This window comes from Theropithecus gelada, chromosome 12 (assembly GCF_003255815.1).
Source record: "Theropithecus gelada isolate Dixy chromosome 12, Tgel_1.0, whole genome shotgun sequence".
Classification (NCBI taxonomy): domain Eukaryota; kingdom Metazoa; phylum Chordata; class Mammalia; order Primates; family Cercopithecidae; genus Theropithecus; species Theropithecus gelada.
In genome coordinates, this window is record NC_037680.1 from 41226708 (window position 1) to 41247121 (window position 20414).

At 38.4% G+C, this 20414-nt stretch overlaps 1 protein-coding gene across 2 annotated transcripts in view; it reads right to left on the bottom strand.

The window, feature by feature from the left end:
- The window catches only part of COBLL1 (cordon-bleu WH2 repeat protein like 1), a 163693-nt gene extending 148458 nt beyond the window's left edge, over positions 1-15235 (bottom strand). The window contains exons 1-2 of one of the 2 annotated variants that reach the window (XM_025404313.1): positions 15024-15235; positions 14248-14338 (exon numbers count right to left, since the gene is read on the bottom strand). In XM_025404313.1, coding sequence (XP_025260098.1) covers positions 14248-14338; positions 15024-15111 — 179 coding nt within the window. In that variant the 5' untranslated portion in view covers positions 15112-15235. The remainder of the gene's footprint in view (positions 1-14247; positions 14339-15023) is intronic. The other variant, XM_025404314.1, reaches the window with a different exon arrangement.
- Between the last annotated feature and the right edge of the window lie 5179 nt (positions 15236-20414).

Genomic DNA, 20414 nt, shown 5'->3' on the forward strand with positions numbered 1-20414 from the left:
GTTTCTCTTTTTGTGTGGGTCTTGTTTTTTGCTTGTTTCTTTGTTTGAGACAGAGTCTCGCTCTGTCACCCAGGCTAGAGTGCAGTAGCGTGATTTGGACTCGCTGCAGCCTCCACTTCCTGGGTTCAAGAGATTCTCACTCCACAGCCTCCAGAGTAGCTGAGATTATAGGCATGCACTACCACGCCTGGCTATTTTGTAATTTTAATAGAGACAGGGATTCCCCATGTTGGCCAGGCTGGTCTCGAACTCCTGACCTCAAGTGATCCACCCACCTTGGCCTCCCAAAGTGCTGGGATTGCAGGCATAAGCCATCATGCCCGGCCCATTTCTTTAAGGTTTTCTTTCATGGTAAATTCTGGCTTAGAATTTCATCTTATTTCGAATAATGTAAAATGCTGATTTGTTGCCAAAAAACATTTATTTTTTTAAAAAGCACAAATCTGATTTCTACCACAATATTTGCAGTTTTGTAGCCATTTTGAAGAGTAACATTCAAAAAACACCGGGAAGAAAGAATAAAAGAATACTCATACTTGTTTTTCTTTCCTATCTGCCCACATGACAATTGGATTCCTTGCATTTATGAGACCTCTAAATTCTCATCTTTTCTTTCATGAGCTAGAAGAAAACACCCTTCATTATTCGGTCTTATTCTTCAGCCCATTATTGTTCACATCAAAAGACTAACGTCCTCTACCAATTGAAGTCTGGAATCAAAATAGCAAGGAAATTGACAATTTAGATTTCAAGGTGTTGACACAAATGAGTATGAATTCTTAGGTACTAATTAGTCACACAATTAACGACTATTTCACTCTCAAACATACAACCTGTTCTATAAATAAAATAGCACTCTGCTGTAATTACTCAAATGGGGATATTTAGGTTGTAAAAAATAATATACCCTTTCTGTCTTGTTAAACAACCTTACCCATGATGGACAAAGTTTTTGTTTTTTCTAGATATAAAATGAACATGTTATTCAGAATTTTCACTTATATAGTACTGTTAATGAAATGCATATTTCTTTCAAAAATACTATGGCAGGGAATAATCCTAAATGAGAAGCTCAAACCAAGAATGGAATTTTATAATAGAGTGCTGAGAGGTATAAAACAGTAATGTTAACGGTGTGGCATTTAACGGTGTCTTAATAATAATTCATTGCTTAATGGCTATAAAAATGAATATTAAATAATCAGTTCAATACTTTGCGTAACTGAGCTCCTATCGTTCCAATGAACAAGTAATTTGTCTCCATCTTCAACACTGACTTTTTGCTTGAGTTCACACAAACTCAAATACCACCTATACAATAACTGATCATTGTTTCTAGGTATCTGTGGAAATGATATTAAACCCTGCAAATTACACAAAAGAAGCAATAAAGAATATGGCCTTTTCCTTTTGGGGTTTCACAACAAATTGTAAACTGCATAAAGGTTATTAAAATGACAACTCAGTAGCAAAGGGTGGGTGAGGGGAATAAACCTAAATATCTATCAATAAGAGACTGGTTATATAAATTAAAATTCATCCCTACAAAGATATAATACATAGCTAGAAAAAAAATAAAGCTCTTTATGTAATAAAATGGAGTAATTACAAAGTAGATTGTTAAGTAAAAAAGAAATGTATGAAGCAGCACTCAATGTATAAAAAAGGGAGAAACTATATACGTACACACACTGGCTCATGAATATAAGGAGATGCGCTAACCGTACAGTAGCCACTACGCACATGAGGCTCTTGAGCAACTGAGATGTGGCTAGTGTGACTAAGAAACTGACATTTTAATGGAATTAATTTACATTTCAAATCTGACTTGGTATAAAATTTTTTTTGTTAAAGACAACTTTATTGTTTTGAAAGACTTCGAATCATATAACCATGTGTCATGTAATATGTTATTTACATTAATTTTTTAATGTGGCTCCTAAAATATTTAAAATTGCATTTGTGGCTTATATTTCCATTGGACAGTGCTAGTTTAGAATGCTACCAGGATTCAAAAGAACTTATAACACTGATTGCCTCTGGGAAAGAAATGGGTGACAGGAACCAAGATGCTAGAAGGAGATGTCTCACCGTTTTGTCATTTTGCTCTTTTGCTTTTTGTGACATTTGAATATGTTGCCTATTAGAAAAATAACGAATAAATAACATGGCCCATAAATCTCACTGTAAAGAACTGTCGTTGGCACAACCATCCATTTAATTTTGGATGAAATATTTTCCCCCACAATCAGATAGGGTACTTTTGAAGGGGTTATATATAGTCTTTGGCAGAAAGCACTTCATAATAACCTAAGATCACAGAAGTGTTCCACAAACAGTACCCAAGTTACAAAGTGAATACAAGTGATCAAAGCCTTCAAACTGCTTGTTTAGTGGCAATACAGCCCAGCATTAGCACAGTTGCCTCTTCTTCTACCATCAGAAACTGCTCTGCTTTTATTTTCCCACCCACTGAATATATTTTGCTTGTTTTCTTCTTTCATCTTCATCCACATCCCCAAATAAAAACACAATTATTCTTCCATTTCCATTTAGCAAAGCATGCATCTACTTAGCTAACCAAAGCAAAAAATAAAAAATAAAATTCTCTCCTTGAAGAGAACTCCATGAAATTTAATTTTTTTCCATGAAGCAGTAGTGTAAATACATAAGCAGATCACACAGGGCAAAGGGAAAAGAAAGAAATATATATCATATACACAACTGAAAAATAATATATTTAAATATAAATGAAAAATAAAATTGTATATGAATGGGGTATTACCCCAAATCTCCCAGATTTTTCCATTTTATTTTGAATATAAATACTTTAAAATATTTTTCTTGAGATAACCAATTATAGAGCTTCAGCTGCATATAACAATGAAAACTATTTAATTAGAAGTGTCAAATTTAAGAAGCTGGCTGGTTCTCTAAGATTTAGGAATAAAAACATCTCCCTTCTCAAATCCTAAAGTGTCTCCTCCTTTTCTTGCACTCCTTCCACTTCCATAAGAATGTTTGACATAGGTCCATACTGGTGTGACATAGATCCACATTCTGAAAAAAGAGAGTCCTAGGGCCACGGTGATAACAAGTACAAAACCATCCACAATGGTTCAGCCACCGAGTGGCAACTAAGCTGAGAAGAGTTCCTCTGTAAAAGTAGAAGTAAAAGATGCTGATCATGGAATTAAATCATTTCACTGTACTACTCACTCCCTGCATCCTGAACTGTATTTCTTGGTGCCGCAAGGCTATTCCTTTAATACCACTGGTATTTGTGGTACCTTTGTGTTCAAACCCTTCCAAATATCCATGGGATGCCAGAAACTTGGTCTCTACCTTACCTACGCTTTATAGTAATATACGGAAACTGTGAATGTCCCAAATCCAAGACATTCAAACACCCCACTGCTGTCAACAAAAAAGAATGAATTTGGGTTATCAAAAAGTATAGTAAATATTCAAAATCCTCAGATAATTTTTAGAACTGCCACTAATTCAAACATGCATAACCTTAGTGTCCTAAATGATACACAAAAAATGAAAATCTCAAATCTCAAAGTGTTGCACCCCACATATATATATGAATCTTGAATTTGATTAGAAAGCTGTAAAAATTCTCCTAAATAAATTTAAGATTATATAACTTATAACCGTGTAACTAAATTAGTGTTGGAAATATGTTTCTAGGTTTCACAAGGATACCAGCACAAACTTCAGGACTATATTTTCCTAGCGTCATCTAAGAGTGAATTTCCTACATATTTCTACATTGAATCACAAACCTATGGTGTGAATTACTCTTGAATATTGTTTGTTTCAGATCAGATTGTATTTCAAAATGATGTATGGTACAGTGAAGTGAACTAGAAAGTGGAATAGATTCTAGATATAAAACTCATCCCAATTCAAATGTGAGAGGAAAAATGAGTATATTTCCTCTTTTCAGATTACTAGCATTAAATATTTTTCGTTCAATCAAAGTCAAATCTCACTTTCCTAAAGGGAGGAACAAAGTTCATAGATAATAATCACAATAAAGTTTACCTACTTTCAGAGAAAGAGGAAACTGAAAAGACTGATATCATAGGATCACGAACATTGAAAATTTTATTTTATTTTTGGCAGGGCACAGTGGCTCATGCCTGTAATCCCAGCATTTTGGGAGGCCAAGGCAGGGGGATCACCCAAGGTCAGGAGTTCGAGATCAGCCTGGCCACCAGATGAAAAACCGTCTCTATTAAAAATACAAAAATTAGCCAGGCATGGTGGTGCATGCCTGTAGTCTCAGCTACTCGGGAGGCTGAGACAGCAGAATCACTTGAACCTGGGAGGCAGAGGTTACAGTGAACTGAGATCAAGCCGCTGCACTCCAGCCTGGGCAACAGAGTGAGACTCTGTCTCAAAAAATAATAATAAAAATAAAAATAAATTTTATTTTAACATTTAAAATGTTATTAAATTTTATTTAAATTACCTAGTAAGGATCATTTAAATTTTACTTACGTTATCTAGCAGAAATAAATAAAATTTAAACATTCTTTTCACCTGCTGATGTTTTTGCTCTCCTGAAGCACAGAAACAGTATTTTTTTTTTTTACTTTAAGTTAAAGCACCTAGCTGCTATCTGGAAATGGGGAACAACACATCTTATGTAGGAGCAAGAGACAGGAAGAACTCACCCCCACAGTGTGGTACGACAGTTTGCTCAGGAGTTTGCCACCAATAACTGAATCACGGATACCTGAGAATTATAGGAGCTGCCATAGACCAGGAAATACAGATACTGTCCTATAAGATAGTGACCCTGTCTCTCTCCTAATTCTATTAAAGCAGTGATACAGCAAGTGACTATCAGGCATAAAAAAAGAGAAAGAGTTGCTCTACCCTCGGAGGCTTCCATTTTGTGTGTAACTTGCATTCATCTTAGCACAAAGGAGAAAATGAATTCAATGACTCCTGTAATTATCTTGATTATGGCTAACTGGCCTAGAAACTGTGGCACATCCAATCAGGTCTGGGAATGGTAGGATAGTAGTCATTTTCCCGTTTAGCAGCTCAATTTCCTGTTTTTCCAGCACATCTCAATCAATACACAACTGTGGTAGCTATTAAAACTTTGGCTTCAGCCCCCGCTACTCCCCTTGGGATCATCTAATACTTCCTTGCTTCCGTTTCTCCAGAAATACTATGTGTGCATGTGCATGAAGGCAGATTTGAGAGCTGGAATCCTCAAGGACTGTAGATAAATGTCTCACCTAGATTTGAGCATCTTAACTCTACTTCCTTACAAACACATGTTGTTGTAATTACAGAAGCTATGATGTAAAGCTTTACTTTAGGCTATAAGGTAAAAAGGTATATTTAATTTTTAAAAATACACCAGAATGCCTACCAACTACTTGGTGTTAATCCCTCAAATTAATCACACTGAGAAACAATGTAATTTTTCTAATGATTAATATTATTTTAAAGATATATTCCGATGCCTTAGCATTCAATCCTATTTAAAGTCAACCTGCACACCATATTTTAAAACATCAGATTTTATAAGTACAACCATATTTTGAACCCAAACTACTATAACTCAGCTTTTATCCAACCACATTTCAGAGGTTTGCTTCTGAAACACTTTGGCTATTCTCAAATATATGGTATTTTTACACCTTTATGTCCAAAGGAATTTTCTACAAGCCTGAAGTCATTACAAAAGAAAACCTCTGTCCTATTAAACCATACTTTTAAAAAATAATTGTTTATATTACAAATAATAATTGTTTATATAGCTCTGATTTCAATTGAGGAATTAAAAACTACAAATGGCCCAACAAATGGCCAGGCACGGTGGCTCACACCTGTAATTCCAGCACTTTTGCCGAGGCGGGCGGATCACCTGAGGACAGGAGTTTCAGACCAGCCTGACCAACAAGGAGAAACCTCGTCACTACTAAAACTACAAAATTAGCCGGGCATGGTGGTGCGTGCTTGTAATCCCAGCTACTCGGGAGGCTGAGGTAGGAGAATTGCTTGAAACTGGGAGATGGAGGTTGCGGTGAGCCGAGATCTCGCCATTGCACTCCAGCCTGGGCAACGAGAGTGAAACTCCATCTCAAAAAAAAAAAAAAAAAAGACACACACACACACACTACAAGCCCGGCACTGTGGATCATGTCTGTAATCTCAGCACTTTAGGAGGCTGAGGTGAGAGGATCTCTTGAGGCCAGGAGGTTGAGACCAGCCTGGACAACATCTCTCCAAAAAGTACAAAAATTAGCTGGGCATGGTGGCACATACCTGTAATCCCAGCTACTCGGGAGGCTGAGGTGAGAGGATCACTGCAGCCCAGAAGGCAGAGGCTGCAATGAGCTGAGATTGTGCCACTGCACTCCAGCCTGGGCCACAGAACAAGACCCTGTCTCAAAAATAAATAAATAAATAAATAGCTACAAGCTACAAATAGAACTAAGTTTTCAACTTTCTATGAGTTGAGCTTAATAGGCCATATCTCCTGCCTTTACATTCTTTGCTGCCTTCATACTGAGATGACAATTCCAATTAAAGTACTTTGCCAAAATGCTCCAAAATTCAACTCCACAGATTTCTTACATCTAAAGTCAACAGTTTTAAAATATTTAAATTTATAAACAGCACAGTGAACTTAAATTATATGAAATAAATTACCCATGCTCACTCTACCATTTTTCTAAAGACTAGCCAATCTTTGAGAATCTTTTCCAAAGGATTCATTCCTCAGATATGAAGTTTGTATGCAAAACTGAAGACGTTTGGCCTTTTATAAATAGTCATGGGAAACTTCTTTCTCTCATACTTTTAGTTTGTTTTTACTGTAGCAGATGGGGGGAAAATTTTAGCAAAGCAAAGTCATAAAAAAAATCTCATAACAACTATCATACTAATGTTAGAACACCAAAAGCTTGAGTACATGAAGTATCTTGAACAACAATAAAAATACTTGCTGGAAATTATAAAGACATTTTGACTTTTAGACTCAAAAAACTAGATAGGAACTCCTTCCACCTTCGGTCCATTTCCTTCTATGCACATTTGTTTCTAAATATCTTCTTAATTATATCAGTCATTTTTTCTAAAGTTTCTCTGGCACAGAAGTCTGGAATTCTCTTTAAAATATATTCGAATATCTTATAAATGTTAACAGTCTAAAATGTTTGCCAACAGCCAAGTCTAGTCTTTACTTGAAAAAGGAATCAATCACCAATCTCCATTCTGCAAAATCCTCTAGTATAAGATATATTTCACTCCATACAGATAATAAATAATTTTGTTTTAACCGACATTTCAGTTCATACTTAGAAGTCTCCTGTATACAATAAATTTTTAATTAAACAATGACTAGTTAATTTACTGATCTTATAAATTAGGCCAGTGGGTCAGCAAACTTTGTCTGTATAGAGCCAGAGGGCAAATATTTTTAGCTTTGCAGGCCATATGGTCTTTATCTGGACTATTCAACTATAATGTGAAAGCAGTTGGAGGATAATATGCAAATGAGCATGGGTGGCTGTTTGCCAGTAAAACTCTATAAATACAGGTGGAGGATAGCAGATTAACATCCAGAATATAGACAGAATTAAAACAAATAGATTGAAAAACAAAGGACTTGAACAGACATTTTTCCAAAGATGATTTACAAATGGCCAACGAAAAGGTATTCCAAATAACTATACGTTAGGGAAACAGGAATCAAACATGCAATGAGATACTACCACATACCCATTAGGATAGCAGCTACAGGGAATTGGGGGGGAGCTCCATAACATAAAAATTGGTGAAGAGAAATTGGAACCTCATGTACTTTTGGTGAGAATATAAAATGATACAACCACTGTAAAAAAACAAACAAACAAAAAACAGTACGGCAGTTCTTCAAAATAAATAAATAAAACTGCTATATGATCCAGCCTTTCTAACAACATACCCAAAAGAACTGAAAGCAGGGTCTTCAAGAGGTATTTGTATACCCTTATTCATAGCAACAGCACTATTCACAATAACTAAAATGTGAACACAACCCAAATATCCACTTACGGATGAATAGATAAGCAAAATGTGGTCTATACATACAATGGAATATTATTCAGCTATAAAAAGAAATAAAGTACTGATACATACTACAACACGTATGACATTACGTGAAATAAGCCAGTCAAAAAAAGATAGACTTTGATCTCACTTGTAAGAGGTACCTAGAGTAGTCAAAATCATAGAGACAAAGAAGAATGGTGGTTGTTGGGGGGCTGGAGAAAGTGGAATGGGGAAGTTACTGTTTAATGGGTTTAGAGTTTCAGTTTTGCCAGATGAAGGAGTTATAATGATGGATGGTGGTGATGGTTCAACAATATGAATGTGTGTAACACCAATGACCATGCAGTTAAAAATGGTTAAGATGGTAAATTTTATGCTATGCATATTTTACCACAATAAAAAAAAAAAGAAAGAAAAAAGGGGGAAAAAAGCAGGTAGAGGGCTGTTTTGACTTTCAGGACATAGTTGGCTAGACCATAGTTTGCTGACCCATAAGTTAGGCTGTTGCATTTTAAATTCTAAGCATAGACATAATGTTTTAAGCCAGTAACAAAGTATCATTTATACACTAATATCATGTTCCTTTTATTCCTACAGATACATATAATTTCTGTAGTGAAGCTCTTAAGATTAGAAGCCTATTTCCCAGTGCCTAGAAAAATGTGTTTTATATAAAGTAAGGGTTCAGGAGTTTTTGACTGATTAATTAAAAGTAGTTGTCTTAATAACATGAAGTTTGGCATTTATTATTATATTAACACATCTGGCATTTCAATGACACCCAACCCATATAACTCACAATGTTGTAGAACACTAAATACGAGTTAAATGTGTGAAGGCACCAAAAAAACTTCAAACTATCCCTTTTGATGTTACAATTATTATTTAGAATGTTTCAAAGAAAAAGCAGCAGCTGAGAGGCCATAAAACTATTTTATTTTCCTAAAACAATCAATCATTCCCCGAATGGGCTAATTTATCATAGAATTAATAAAAGTGAGGATAAGGATATCAACTACGTTTTTCCTGAAATGTATTAAAATATTACAGAGTTAATGGTTAAATATAAACCAAAAATATAAGGTCATAATATTGTTATTCAATATCCTCTAATTCATGTAGAGATAATCTGATTTTGAAGGACAAGTATTGCACTGTTTTAACAAATAATTTCATTTTTCTTATTCAGTAATCAAAAATCCTACTTTTGAAATATTATTACACATTTAATAGCTGCCTAATATCAAAAAATAAGTATAGACTTTGTTATATGATGAAAAAAAACTGCCAGTTTACTATGAGTTAAATTACATCATACCAAACACAGGAATATGTTACACATTACTTTGAAGACATAATCCAATATTTAATCTCCTTTTAAATGCTAGACATTTTATATGCATTGAAATTTGTAGTTTTTAAATATAAAATATAAACATGATTTTAAAAAGAATCAAGATAATGCTTTTATAAGGCCACTTTAAATAAAAATCATTTTTAGCCATTCAGTATAATCCATGGTAGAAAACATAGCCCTATGAAAAGCATAGGTTTGGAATCACAGCTTGTTTCTAATACTTTTCCATTCCTTAGAGTTGTATGACCTTCAATGTGTTAATTAAGCTCTCTGATCCTCAGTTTCATTCACTGTAAAATGAAGTTAATATTCAAAAAGAAGTAGCAAAAGCTTTAAAAATAATACTGTAAAGCACCTACATGGAATCTTTCAAAAGGCAAAATAATGCTAAAGTTACAATCTTGAGTTCCTTACAAATGATTAGTAACAGCCTCTATTCTCTTTTTGGCATCAGCTCCATGTTAGCTGTTGATATCTACTTAATCAATGATTCTCAAATCTGGTCACACACTACAATCACCTGAGCAGCATTTTAAAACTAGCCATCCCCTGGTCCCAGACCAGGAGAATTAAAATCAGAATGGGCGGGGGTGTGAGAGCCCAAGAATTAGTGTGAAAGCACCCCAGATGACTCTCATGTTGAAACTTCAGAAAAGTCACTTAACTTCTAAGTATTCAAGAACTCAGTTCACACAATCAGTGAAACTTTAGAACCAATAACGCTCCCCAACGAAAGCTTAAGAAAGCAGCTGTTACATCATTCTTTAATTTTTTGTATGCCTTCAATTAACCCCATAGCTCCAAAGCTGCAAAATGATAGAGAGCTTTTGTCCCCCCTGTACATTCCTGAAAATGTACTTCAGAATCAAAATATTAAGATCCCTCAGAGCAAGGTCAATTAAGCTTTTGACATTTAAATTTCGAAGGATTTTTTTTTTTTGTAAAGCATATCTGGGTAAGTAAAGAACGTAAGCACTAGTTCCAAAGATAAGCACCCAAGTTGATGTCAGCAATCATGTTGCTTTTTCTAAGAGATTAATGTCACTTTACTAAGTACTAATATAGGAAACTTAAATAACTTTACTAATTGGATATCCACGTTAGAGAAGGAAATCACTTTTGGCTATCACTCTCTTTTCCAATGCAGCATTTCAATTTTCCAACAAGGGTCTCCAACAGTGTTGCTCTCTACAAAAAAACGCAAACCAACCTAGGATTTCCACTTCATAGAAACAAATATAAAAATGATTTATCATTTTTCATCTAGATCACTATGCAAGTTAAGCCAGTCAACTTTCACATACATATGAAAACACACACATGAATTAGATAGGAGTATCTATGTATGTATATGTATAGTATACATAAAATATGTAAATATATAAGAATGTACATATTACATTTGAATATATATCAAGTTGCATGCAAACTTTTTTCTCAAAGGAAAACTGAAACCGTTGTGACTCAATGTCTTTTGACATCTGAACTCTTAGCCTCAAAACAAATGCCAAAAAGAAGCCCGTAAGATACAGAACAACAAATATAAAGTGGATACTTCTGCATGATATTAAGAAAGATATCTAAAGCCAGGCACAGTGGCTTGTGACTATAGTCTCAGCTACTCAGGAGGCTGAGGTGGGAGGATCACTTGGGCCTAAGAGGTCAAGGTCAGCCTGGGCAACATAGCAAGACTCCACCCTGTCTCAAAAAAAAGGGATCTAATCTAGAATGGTAAGGGATTAAAGCAGTACAATGGAGACCAAAATGAAAGATACTCAAGATGACCACAGGATCAGACCCTTTCAAGGCAGGGATTTCACCAGCACACACCCTAAGGCAGCCACTATTTCTTTGCACCATCGCTTCCACTGAAAAGAAAATGACACCCAACCCACATAACTCACAATGTCGTAGAACACTGAATGCGAGTTAAATGTGGGAAGGCACCAAAAAAAACTTCAAACTATCCCCTTTGATGTTACAATTATTATTTAGAATGTTTCAAAGAAAAAGCAGCAGCTGAGAGGCCATAAAACTATTTTATTTTCCTAAAATAATCATTCATTCCTCGAATGGGCTAATTTATCATAGAATTAATAAAAGTGAGGATAAGGATATCAACTACATTTTTCCTGAAATGTATTAAAATATTACAGAGTTAATGGTTAAATATAAGTTATCTGTTAAAATGTAGATTGTTATATCATACCATGGTCAAGAAAAGATTAAAAGCAATTAACAAAATGAACTAGGCGCTTACAGTTTTTCTTCTGGTTTTACTACTAATTTGCTGGGACTTCAACACACTCACTCAGTGTTTCTGAGCTTCAGAGTCTCATTTATAAAATGTGGAGAACAAAACTTGGTGCTATGTTAAAATGACATGTTACAACAATGTAAAACTTGGAAAATTACAGAGGAATTCTTTCCAACAGTAATATCCAAGGATAAAGACTAAACTAGGCTTCATTGTCTATTAAAGTAATGAGTTATGATATAATTAGTCAGTTTTATAGCAAGAAATTTTCCTCCAAAACCTAACAATTATAACATATTAAGATTGCTGCCTGCCACCTCCAAAATATCCTTGTCTAGATATTTCTCCCCCAATTTAAACCTTTTATATTCTGGGTTTTTGAGAAAGAACAGAGGCAATACTGAATATTAAATATTCAACAAATCTTATATGACAGGCATATGCCAAAGGACAAGTTAGACAAGTGAAAGAAGACAAATGAAGTAGAGAGGTAATTTTTTAATGTTGATATTTTTCAGGTAATGATCACTTCTCTGAATAGAATAATGTCAGGTAAAATGATAGAACTACTGTGTTATTTTAGATAAGGTGTTGACACATTTTCCCTACTTAAATTTGAAAAGGGGAGGGCAAAAGTCCTTTAAAGATGTTTGACAAATTAGATAAAGCTCTTTTGTACTTCCTTTTTAAGCAAATAACTTATCAGTTTAACCTTTAAATTCTCAAAAGTGGCTGGGCGCACTGGCTCACACTGGTAATCCTAACATTTTGGGAAGCCAAGGTTAGAGGATTGCTTGAAGCCAGGGGTTTGAGATCAGCCTAGGCAACATAGCAAGACCTCGTCTCTACATTAAAATAAAATACCAAGAGTAAAGTCTGAAGGTTCTTACTATAGTTATGCTTGCCAGCAAAAAGTGTTTTTCTGTTTCTTCAACACAGAGCCACCTGATCTCACCTATTTACTTAAAGTCCCCAGTGACTTCTGAACACCCATGGGTGTATTTTGTGAAAGCAGGTATGTTTTTCTTTCTTGTTTTTTTAAAGTACCTTAACCTAATCCATTTCCAAACCCGATTTAATTCTATTTTATTTTGCAATCCCTGAATACATTTCAGTATCCTGACAGCTGTCTCGTCAATTCACATAATTCTGCAGCTCCACTTAGGAATCTTGCTTGTATGCTCAATATCTTTCTACCAATATATTTCTTTACTCATCCTAATGTGAGAATATATGTAAGGAGATATGATAATATTTAAACAATGAAAAACCTGGGGAAAGAAATGAAAGTCAACAGCGAGAGGAATATTTGCAGAGAGGAGAAAGTTATTTGGAGCAAAATAAAATAATTAATTCACATACTACGTTTCCTCTATGTAAAAATTATACTAAATATCTTTTAGATTAGTCATGTTGCTTTGAGACTTTTCCATGTTTCCTCTAGACAACTGCCAATGTTCGCATGGTCTCTGATGAATAAACATGCTGTGACTTGCTTCTAAGGAAACGCCTGTCATGTTCCAGGGAAAAATGACTTCTACACTCTTAAATCAGGAAAATTGTACAAGTCTCATTCATTAGTGACAACGTCGATTTTTCCCTAACGTTTCTATTTCTGGAATGCTCATATTCTCAATTGGGCATTTCTGCGTTCAGATTAACTAAGAAAATAAACTGTTGGAGGAACACTTACGCTGGGGGGAAAAAAAGTTGTACTACATCAAATGAGTTTCCCACTTCAGAAGCTCAACTAGCATCCAGGTTACTCCTGAACTATTTACCAAGACCAAGGTTAATTTCGGGTTTTCTTCATCTCTTGCAGAACTACCTGTTCTCATTGCTGTTTACTCAAACGCTTAGCAAGGTGACTATTAGCATATCTGGCAGGAAGACATGCCTCATTTAACATTAACTCACCATGTGACAGCCCCTTCCTCTCTTCTCAAACATGTGAGGATAAAAAGAAAAGTAGAGTTGTTTGCAATCTGATTTGCCCTGGGTTTTGGCACCAGCAATTGGCCACAGGCACACACACCCCCAGTCAGAGGCGCGCACCCCGCTCGCTCCCGGAACTGTCATGCGGGCTGACAGCTGGCACACCCTCCTGTCCCCCTCCAACCGCCTGCAGAAAGCCCACTCCTTACAGTCACTTTGGCATTGCTCACCTGCCTGGGTCTCAGCCCATGGCCAAGGAAACTTTTGCCCTCCCTCCCCAGGAGCTCACTTACAGGTATCGTCCACCGCTCCCCCAGAGCCCAAACAAGGGCCCCTTTGTTACAATTTTTGCTCTCGGACTCCTCACCCAATTCCTGGCATTCAGCTGGCCTTCAGCAACCCAGGGCAGCCCCGATAGGAAGGCAACCAGAAACGACCCGAGCCCTCCGCCCGGGCGGCCTCCCAGAAGGCCGGGAGGAAGCAGCCTCCCCGGCCGCGTGGAGGACAGCCAGTGAGTCAGGCCGCCGGCAGGGCAGCGAGTTGCCAGCCAGGTGAAACGGCCGAGGCCTCGCTATCCTCGCTATCCTCGCCCTCCCCAGTGAGGGGCGGCGCGGCGCTTTGGGCTTACCCGACTGGGGCGTCCTGCGGGCGCGGGGTTCGGCCGTCCATCGCCCTGCGGGGCGCTGCGCGGGCTCCAGCTCCCAGGCGGCGCGTCACTGCTAGGGTGGGAGAGACCGGCGGGTCAGGGCGGGACACGCGCCTTCCCGAGGCCGGAGCGAAGCTGGCTGAGCGTCAAGAGCCCGCCCGCGCTGCCCCAGCCCGGGCCGGCCCGCCTCCCGGGTGCGCTTCCACCTGCGGGCCCCGGCTCCCAGCCCGCGGGCGCCGCCGCTGTCGCTGCAAGGTCTAGCGGGCGCCCAGAGCACCGCAGAGGAGGCGGCGGCGCTGCAGCCCCCGCCCCGTGGGGTTTACTGGGTAGCCATTTGGCGCCTCTCGGGGAGGGAGAGGAGCGGGGCCGGGCGCACTGGCACCGCCGCCACGCCGGCAGCGCACTCCCAGGCTCCTCCGGCCGAGTTTGCACAAACAAAACGCCCTGGGAAAACTTTTCCCGAAGAGAAGTTGGAAGGGCCGATCTCTCTTTTCCCACCCAAGGCTCCTACGTTCTTTCCCAAAGGAGACAGTAGCTCGCCTGTTCTCCCTCGCGGCTTCCTCTCCTACTCTTCCCTCCCCCGGCCCGCGCTCTTGCCGCTCGGCTCTCAAGCCAGGACTTGAATGGAGAAGCGGCAACCCCTGCGAGGCTCAGCCCAGCGCGGGCAGGGCCGACTCAGCGCCTCCCCTGTCCCGCGGGCGGGGTGCGGGCGTTCGCTGGGCGCTGGGGGCCTCGCTGGAGCCCGCTGTCTCACTCACCCTGCCCCATTTCCCTGCCCGGAGTCCGGGAGCTCGCCGCCGTCTGTGCAGCACTGCCGCCCAGAAGTGGGGACGAGCTCGGCGGCATCGGAGCAAGGGAAGCAGCGAGCCGGAGAGAGGAACGGGGCGGGGGTGGGCCGGGAGCGAGTTGGAATTTCCTTCCCCCAGGGCTTCGGGTCTTTGGGGTCCGGCTGGGGAAGCTGAACCGAAAGGAAGCTCCCAGACGAGGTGTTCCCATTCCCACCGCTAGGGCTGCGCTTGGGGAAGGCTGGTGCGCCCGAGCCGGACAGGTGTGGGGGAAGGGAGGTTACCTGCCTTGCCAGGATCCGCGGGGAGGATTAGGGCCTCCGCGGAATGAGGACAGAAACTCGCAGAGTGGGACCTGCAGCTTGCCCTCCCTGAAGTCTGACCCTCGACGTCCAGGGTTGTTGTTTTTTTTTTTTTAATTTGTGTTTTTAACTTGACCTCTAAGATTGCCATTCTTTTAAAAGTGCACCTGTAACACAGATCTTTCTAATTGATGGCAGGTTTAAGCTTGCCCTGTCTTCAGAGGCATTTTTTGTAAAAGCCTATAACAGCTCTGACATGAGAACTGGACAACAGAATGTCTGATGACAGTCTATAAACTAAGAATTAACTGATAGATTGTATTCACTTATTGGAAGTTTTACAAGGGTAAAGGAATCAGACACAGATGTGTGCTTGTTTGAACGTTTTAGTATCCACGTGCATGCCTTTTACATGATTCTTTACACCTGACAAACTGGTACTAGGTTGGTGCAAAAGTAACTGCGGTTTTTGCCATTTTTAAAAGTAATGACAAAACCGCAATTACTTTTGCACGACCCTAATTATTTACATATTTTATATTTTTCATAAGTGCCAATTGTTTTAAGATGCGAGCCATTCTGATGGGTCCAAAAATGTGTTTTCAGAAAACCATGTGACGTTAAATCAACTTAAAATTACAGTTTTAAAAACATATTTGGATTAAACTGATGGAGAGATCTTACATGAAGGAACATCCTGCAAGGGACTTCTGTTGTAGTACTAACATCAAGTAATAAACCTGTGTTAGCCACTGATAGAATAACATTTGGCAGGTATTAAAATTAAACTGATTTTAATGCTCCTTTAGTTGTTTATCCATTTCAGCAACAAAAAAGATTGCTGAACTAAATGCCTAGCAATGTGCCATTTGTCTATCATACGCAGGCATTGGTATTTCTTTCTTTCACTGCATAATGTCATCCTTTCAGTGCATCTTAAATATGAAAAGAAAAACACATGACTCATTTGGATTGCAACACTGGAACCATATTAGAAAAAGTTGCTTTTAGAGATTTTAACTAAGAGTAAAGCAATTTATTTAAATACCTCTGGGTTTTAGTCTTTAAACAATAACTCTAGTTAAACAATTTCATGAATCATTTATGCTTCTGAACACGGAGCTGTGCAAGCTTTTACAGTTGCTTGCACAGACAATGATGCAAATATTGAGTAACAGTGAAACTACTTGAAAGTCCATAACTTTCAATCACAAGACAAGATTAAATCTTTAATTAGTTTCAGCCTTAATGTACGACATACTAGTAATATTATGGACCCTAATACTAGTAAGATTAGGCCTTATCTTAGTCATAAAACATTTTCATAACATTTCATAACCGCTGAAGGCATTTTCAGTGCTCACCACTTTTTGCTCTCCTCCTTCTGGTCCTAGGGAGAAATATATGCTCCATCCCATGGAAATTAGGTATGACCCTGTGACTTTGATAAGTGGAAATGTGAACAGACATGAAATGCTTTGTTTCCTGGTGAAATTACTTAAGCCAGTGTTTGAGTCTCTATGTTCCCTTCCTTTGCTGCTACAATCATGAAAGCATGTATTAAAATGAAGGTGACACAAGACTGAAGGTTCTTGGAATGCTAAACTATCACCCAGAGCACAGCTGCCCTGGAGAGTCCAAGGACCTACAACAGAATCCACATAACCAAGAAATAAGCTCATGTTGGGCAAAACCACTTAAGAGCACCACCAAGCTTGGTGGTCTTCACATATGGTACTAAGCTATCCTCACTGTGGCCAATGATTAGCAAAATAATAATCACAGTTGCTATAAATCTTTCTTTTTTTTTTCTTTTTTTCTTGGAGAAGGGGTCTTGCTCTTGTCGCCCAGGCTGGAGTTTAGTGATGCGATCTTAGCTCACTGCAACCTCCATCTCTAGGGTTCAAGCGATTCTCCTGCCTCAGCCTCCCGAGTAGCTGGGATTACAGGTGGCCGCCACCACTCCCGGCTAATTTTTGTATTTTTAGTAGAGACAAGGTTTCCCCATGTTGGCCAGGCTGGTCTCAAACTCCTGACCTCAGGTGATCCGCCCACCTTGGCCTCCCAAAGTGCTGGAATTACAAGCGTGAGCCACTCATGCCTGGCTGCTATAAATCTTTTTACATAACAGGAGAAAACTGCTGTTTTCCAATCTTCTGGTTATGCAGAGCTGTTTCAAAATTGCCCATGTTTCCAAGATTGTGCTCAATTTCCCCGTTTGGGAATCTCCCCCTCTCTTCACCACCCAGCCGATCATTTTAAGTGCCTAAGCATAGATATTATCCCCTCAGGAAGACTTCTCTCATTGCAGAGATAGAAGTAGCCCTTCCCTTTCTTGGCTCCCAGTAGGTTCTGTTAGGTAGGGCAAGGCCCCATGACATTTTGTTTCAGTTATTCGTTTACACAATGCAGAGTTAGGGGGGTTTATTCTTTTTTTCTTTTTTTCTTTTTTTCTTTTTTTTTTTATGAGACAGAGTCTCGCTCTGTCACCCAAGCTGGACTGCAGTGGCACGATCTTGGCTCACTGCAACCTCCACCACCGGGTTCAAGTGATTCTCCTGCCTCAGCCTCCTGAATAGCTGGGACTACAGGTGTGTGCCACCACGCCTGGCTAATTTTTTATATTTTTAGTAGAGACGGGGGTTTCACCATGTTGGCCAGGCTGGTCTTGAACTCCTGACCTTGTGATCCGCCTGCCTTGGCCTCCCAAAGTGCTGGGATTATAGGTGTGAGCCACCGTGCCCTTAAAGGACCACGTCTTACCCTTTGTCTCCTGAAAGCATAGCCAAGAACACAGGAGACTCTCCACCAATATGTGTGCACTGAATAAAAGAGTGAAGGAAACCTTCAGGCCTTCCCTCCTCAGGAGAATCCTAAAAGGAACTTGAGTCGGGGAAAGACTTCAACTCAAAGGGGCTGGTAGGCCATTTTAAATGGAACAGATGGAAGGTGAGTTTGTCCTACTAGGGAAAGAAGACTTATTCTTCACATGGTTACCTGATGGGGTTAGTACCAAAATCAATGGGTAGAATGATGCTAAAGGAAGGCTCACTTAGCTATATATCTCTCTGAATAATAATCTAGGTTTTGGAATCCTGCTGGATAGTAATAAATGGAAAGGAGGTTTACATGCTTAATAAATACCTGTGTGCTTATATAAAAAGCAGACAGGCATGTTAAAGTGGGCCATAATGGTTGGAGTTTGTCTAAAATTTTTGTGAACTATTTGGAACAATGAAAACATTTATAAATGCTTATTTTACATATGTTTTTATTCATACTATAAGTACCATTTGAAAAGTACCATTATATTCATACTATAAGTACCACTTGAAAAGCTTTATTTAAAACTGAAAAATTACACTTCAAAGGTCATTAATATCTTTTTATGCATTTCACCTTTGCACATTACAACCTAAAGGAAGTGTTTATTTTCTGTCTTCTTAGACTGTATGTGTTTGTGGTTTTATACAACGAGATCAGGGCTGTTGCATTTCAATTTTAATGAAAGTCTTATTTCAGACTTTGTATTTCAGAGAAGCTGCCCAATCTCAGACAAATATGTTATGTTATTTATGCATAAGACTTTGTTGATGAAAACAGGGAGCTGAAAGTCAGAATTGTAGCTTTAGTCTCAATCCAGTAATATATGCATAATAGTTAATTATCTTTTCATCTCTGTGTAGTGCTTTCATAATTTACAGAGTATTCCTACATGTATTAACACATAGAAAGTGTTGTTAGAATTTGATGTTCCCTATATAAATGCTGCATGAGAACTTTATCCCAAAATAACAAAAATATTTTCTTTGGCTGTCAGAAATCCTGGGCCAGGTTTTGTAATTAGCCAGGTTTTGTAATTGTATTTATCTTTATCATTGGTATATCTCCCTTTCCCTTTCCTCCTATTCCAATTCATAATCTTATTTTAATGCCTTTTTCCAAACTGACCAACAATTAATAGGTAAGAATAAATAAACTCAGCAGATATGTTTGTTGAAAGAGTATAGTTTCCTTAACACAGAAATGTCTATTCATGAAAAAAAATTTTGATTTTGTTTCATTGAGAACTGTTTTCTTCTTTGCACTGAAGTTAGAAATATACAAAGGAAAATATGAAAACTTGTTAACAACTCTTAAATGATTAAATGTTTCCTTTGATGTCCAATGTATGCAATTATAATAAAAACTGACAGAATTAGTTTTGTCCATTGAAATTAAAGCCAATTGTTAAACATTTCAAAGTCAAATATAATGGCTAAATGCTAATAATTGTAGCCATTTTAACTCTCATCATATCTATTTTAATATGTGAGTTAAATGACCTACCCAAATGAAGTGGTAATACATTTATTCATACTTTCAAGTTTAATGCATGCCCCTTCTTTAAGTACCAGAGATAACAAATATTTTTTGTAGAGTAACTGAGTGTGGGAGATATTTTTATCCAGTTATTTTATATTGTTTAACAGAAGAAATAAAAGTCATATTTAACTAATTTATTCCTAAAGTATGAATAAATCCCTGTTTTTCTTGTATGAAGTTCAGTATTCACTTTGATATCAAAGCTTGAAGAAAATAAATACAATACTTTTTTATTTTTATTTTTTTGAGATGGAGTCTCGCTCTGTCGCCCAGGCTGGAGTGCAGTGGCGCAATCTCGGCTCACTGCAAGCTCCGCCTCCCGGGTTCACACCCTTCTCCTGCCTCAGCCTCCCGAGTAGCTGGTACTACAGGCGCCCACTGCCACGCCGGGCTATTTTTTTTTTGTATTTTTGGTATTAGCCAGGATGGTCTCGATCTCCTGACCTCATGATCCACCCGCCTCAGTCTCCCAAAGTGCTGGGATTACAGGCGTGAGGCACAGCGCCCGGCAATACTATTTTTAAAGGGAAAATATGAATTACACTCTTCATGGTCCTATATTTGGAATCACAGAGGTTTTTTTTTTTTTTTTTTATACCTTTTCTCTTCTGGAGGATCATTTACAAACAAGCCTTCTAGAGATTGAAAGAACCAAAATAGATGTGCTTTGTTCTCAATTTTAATCAGTTTTTAACTC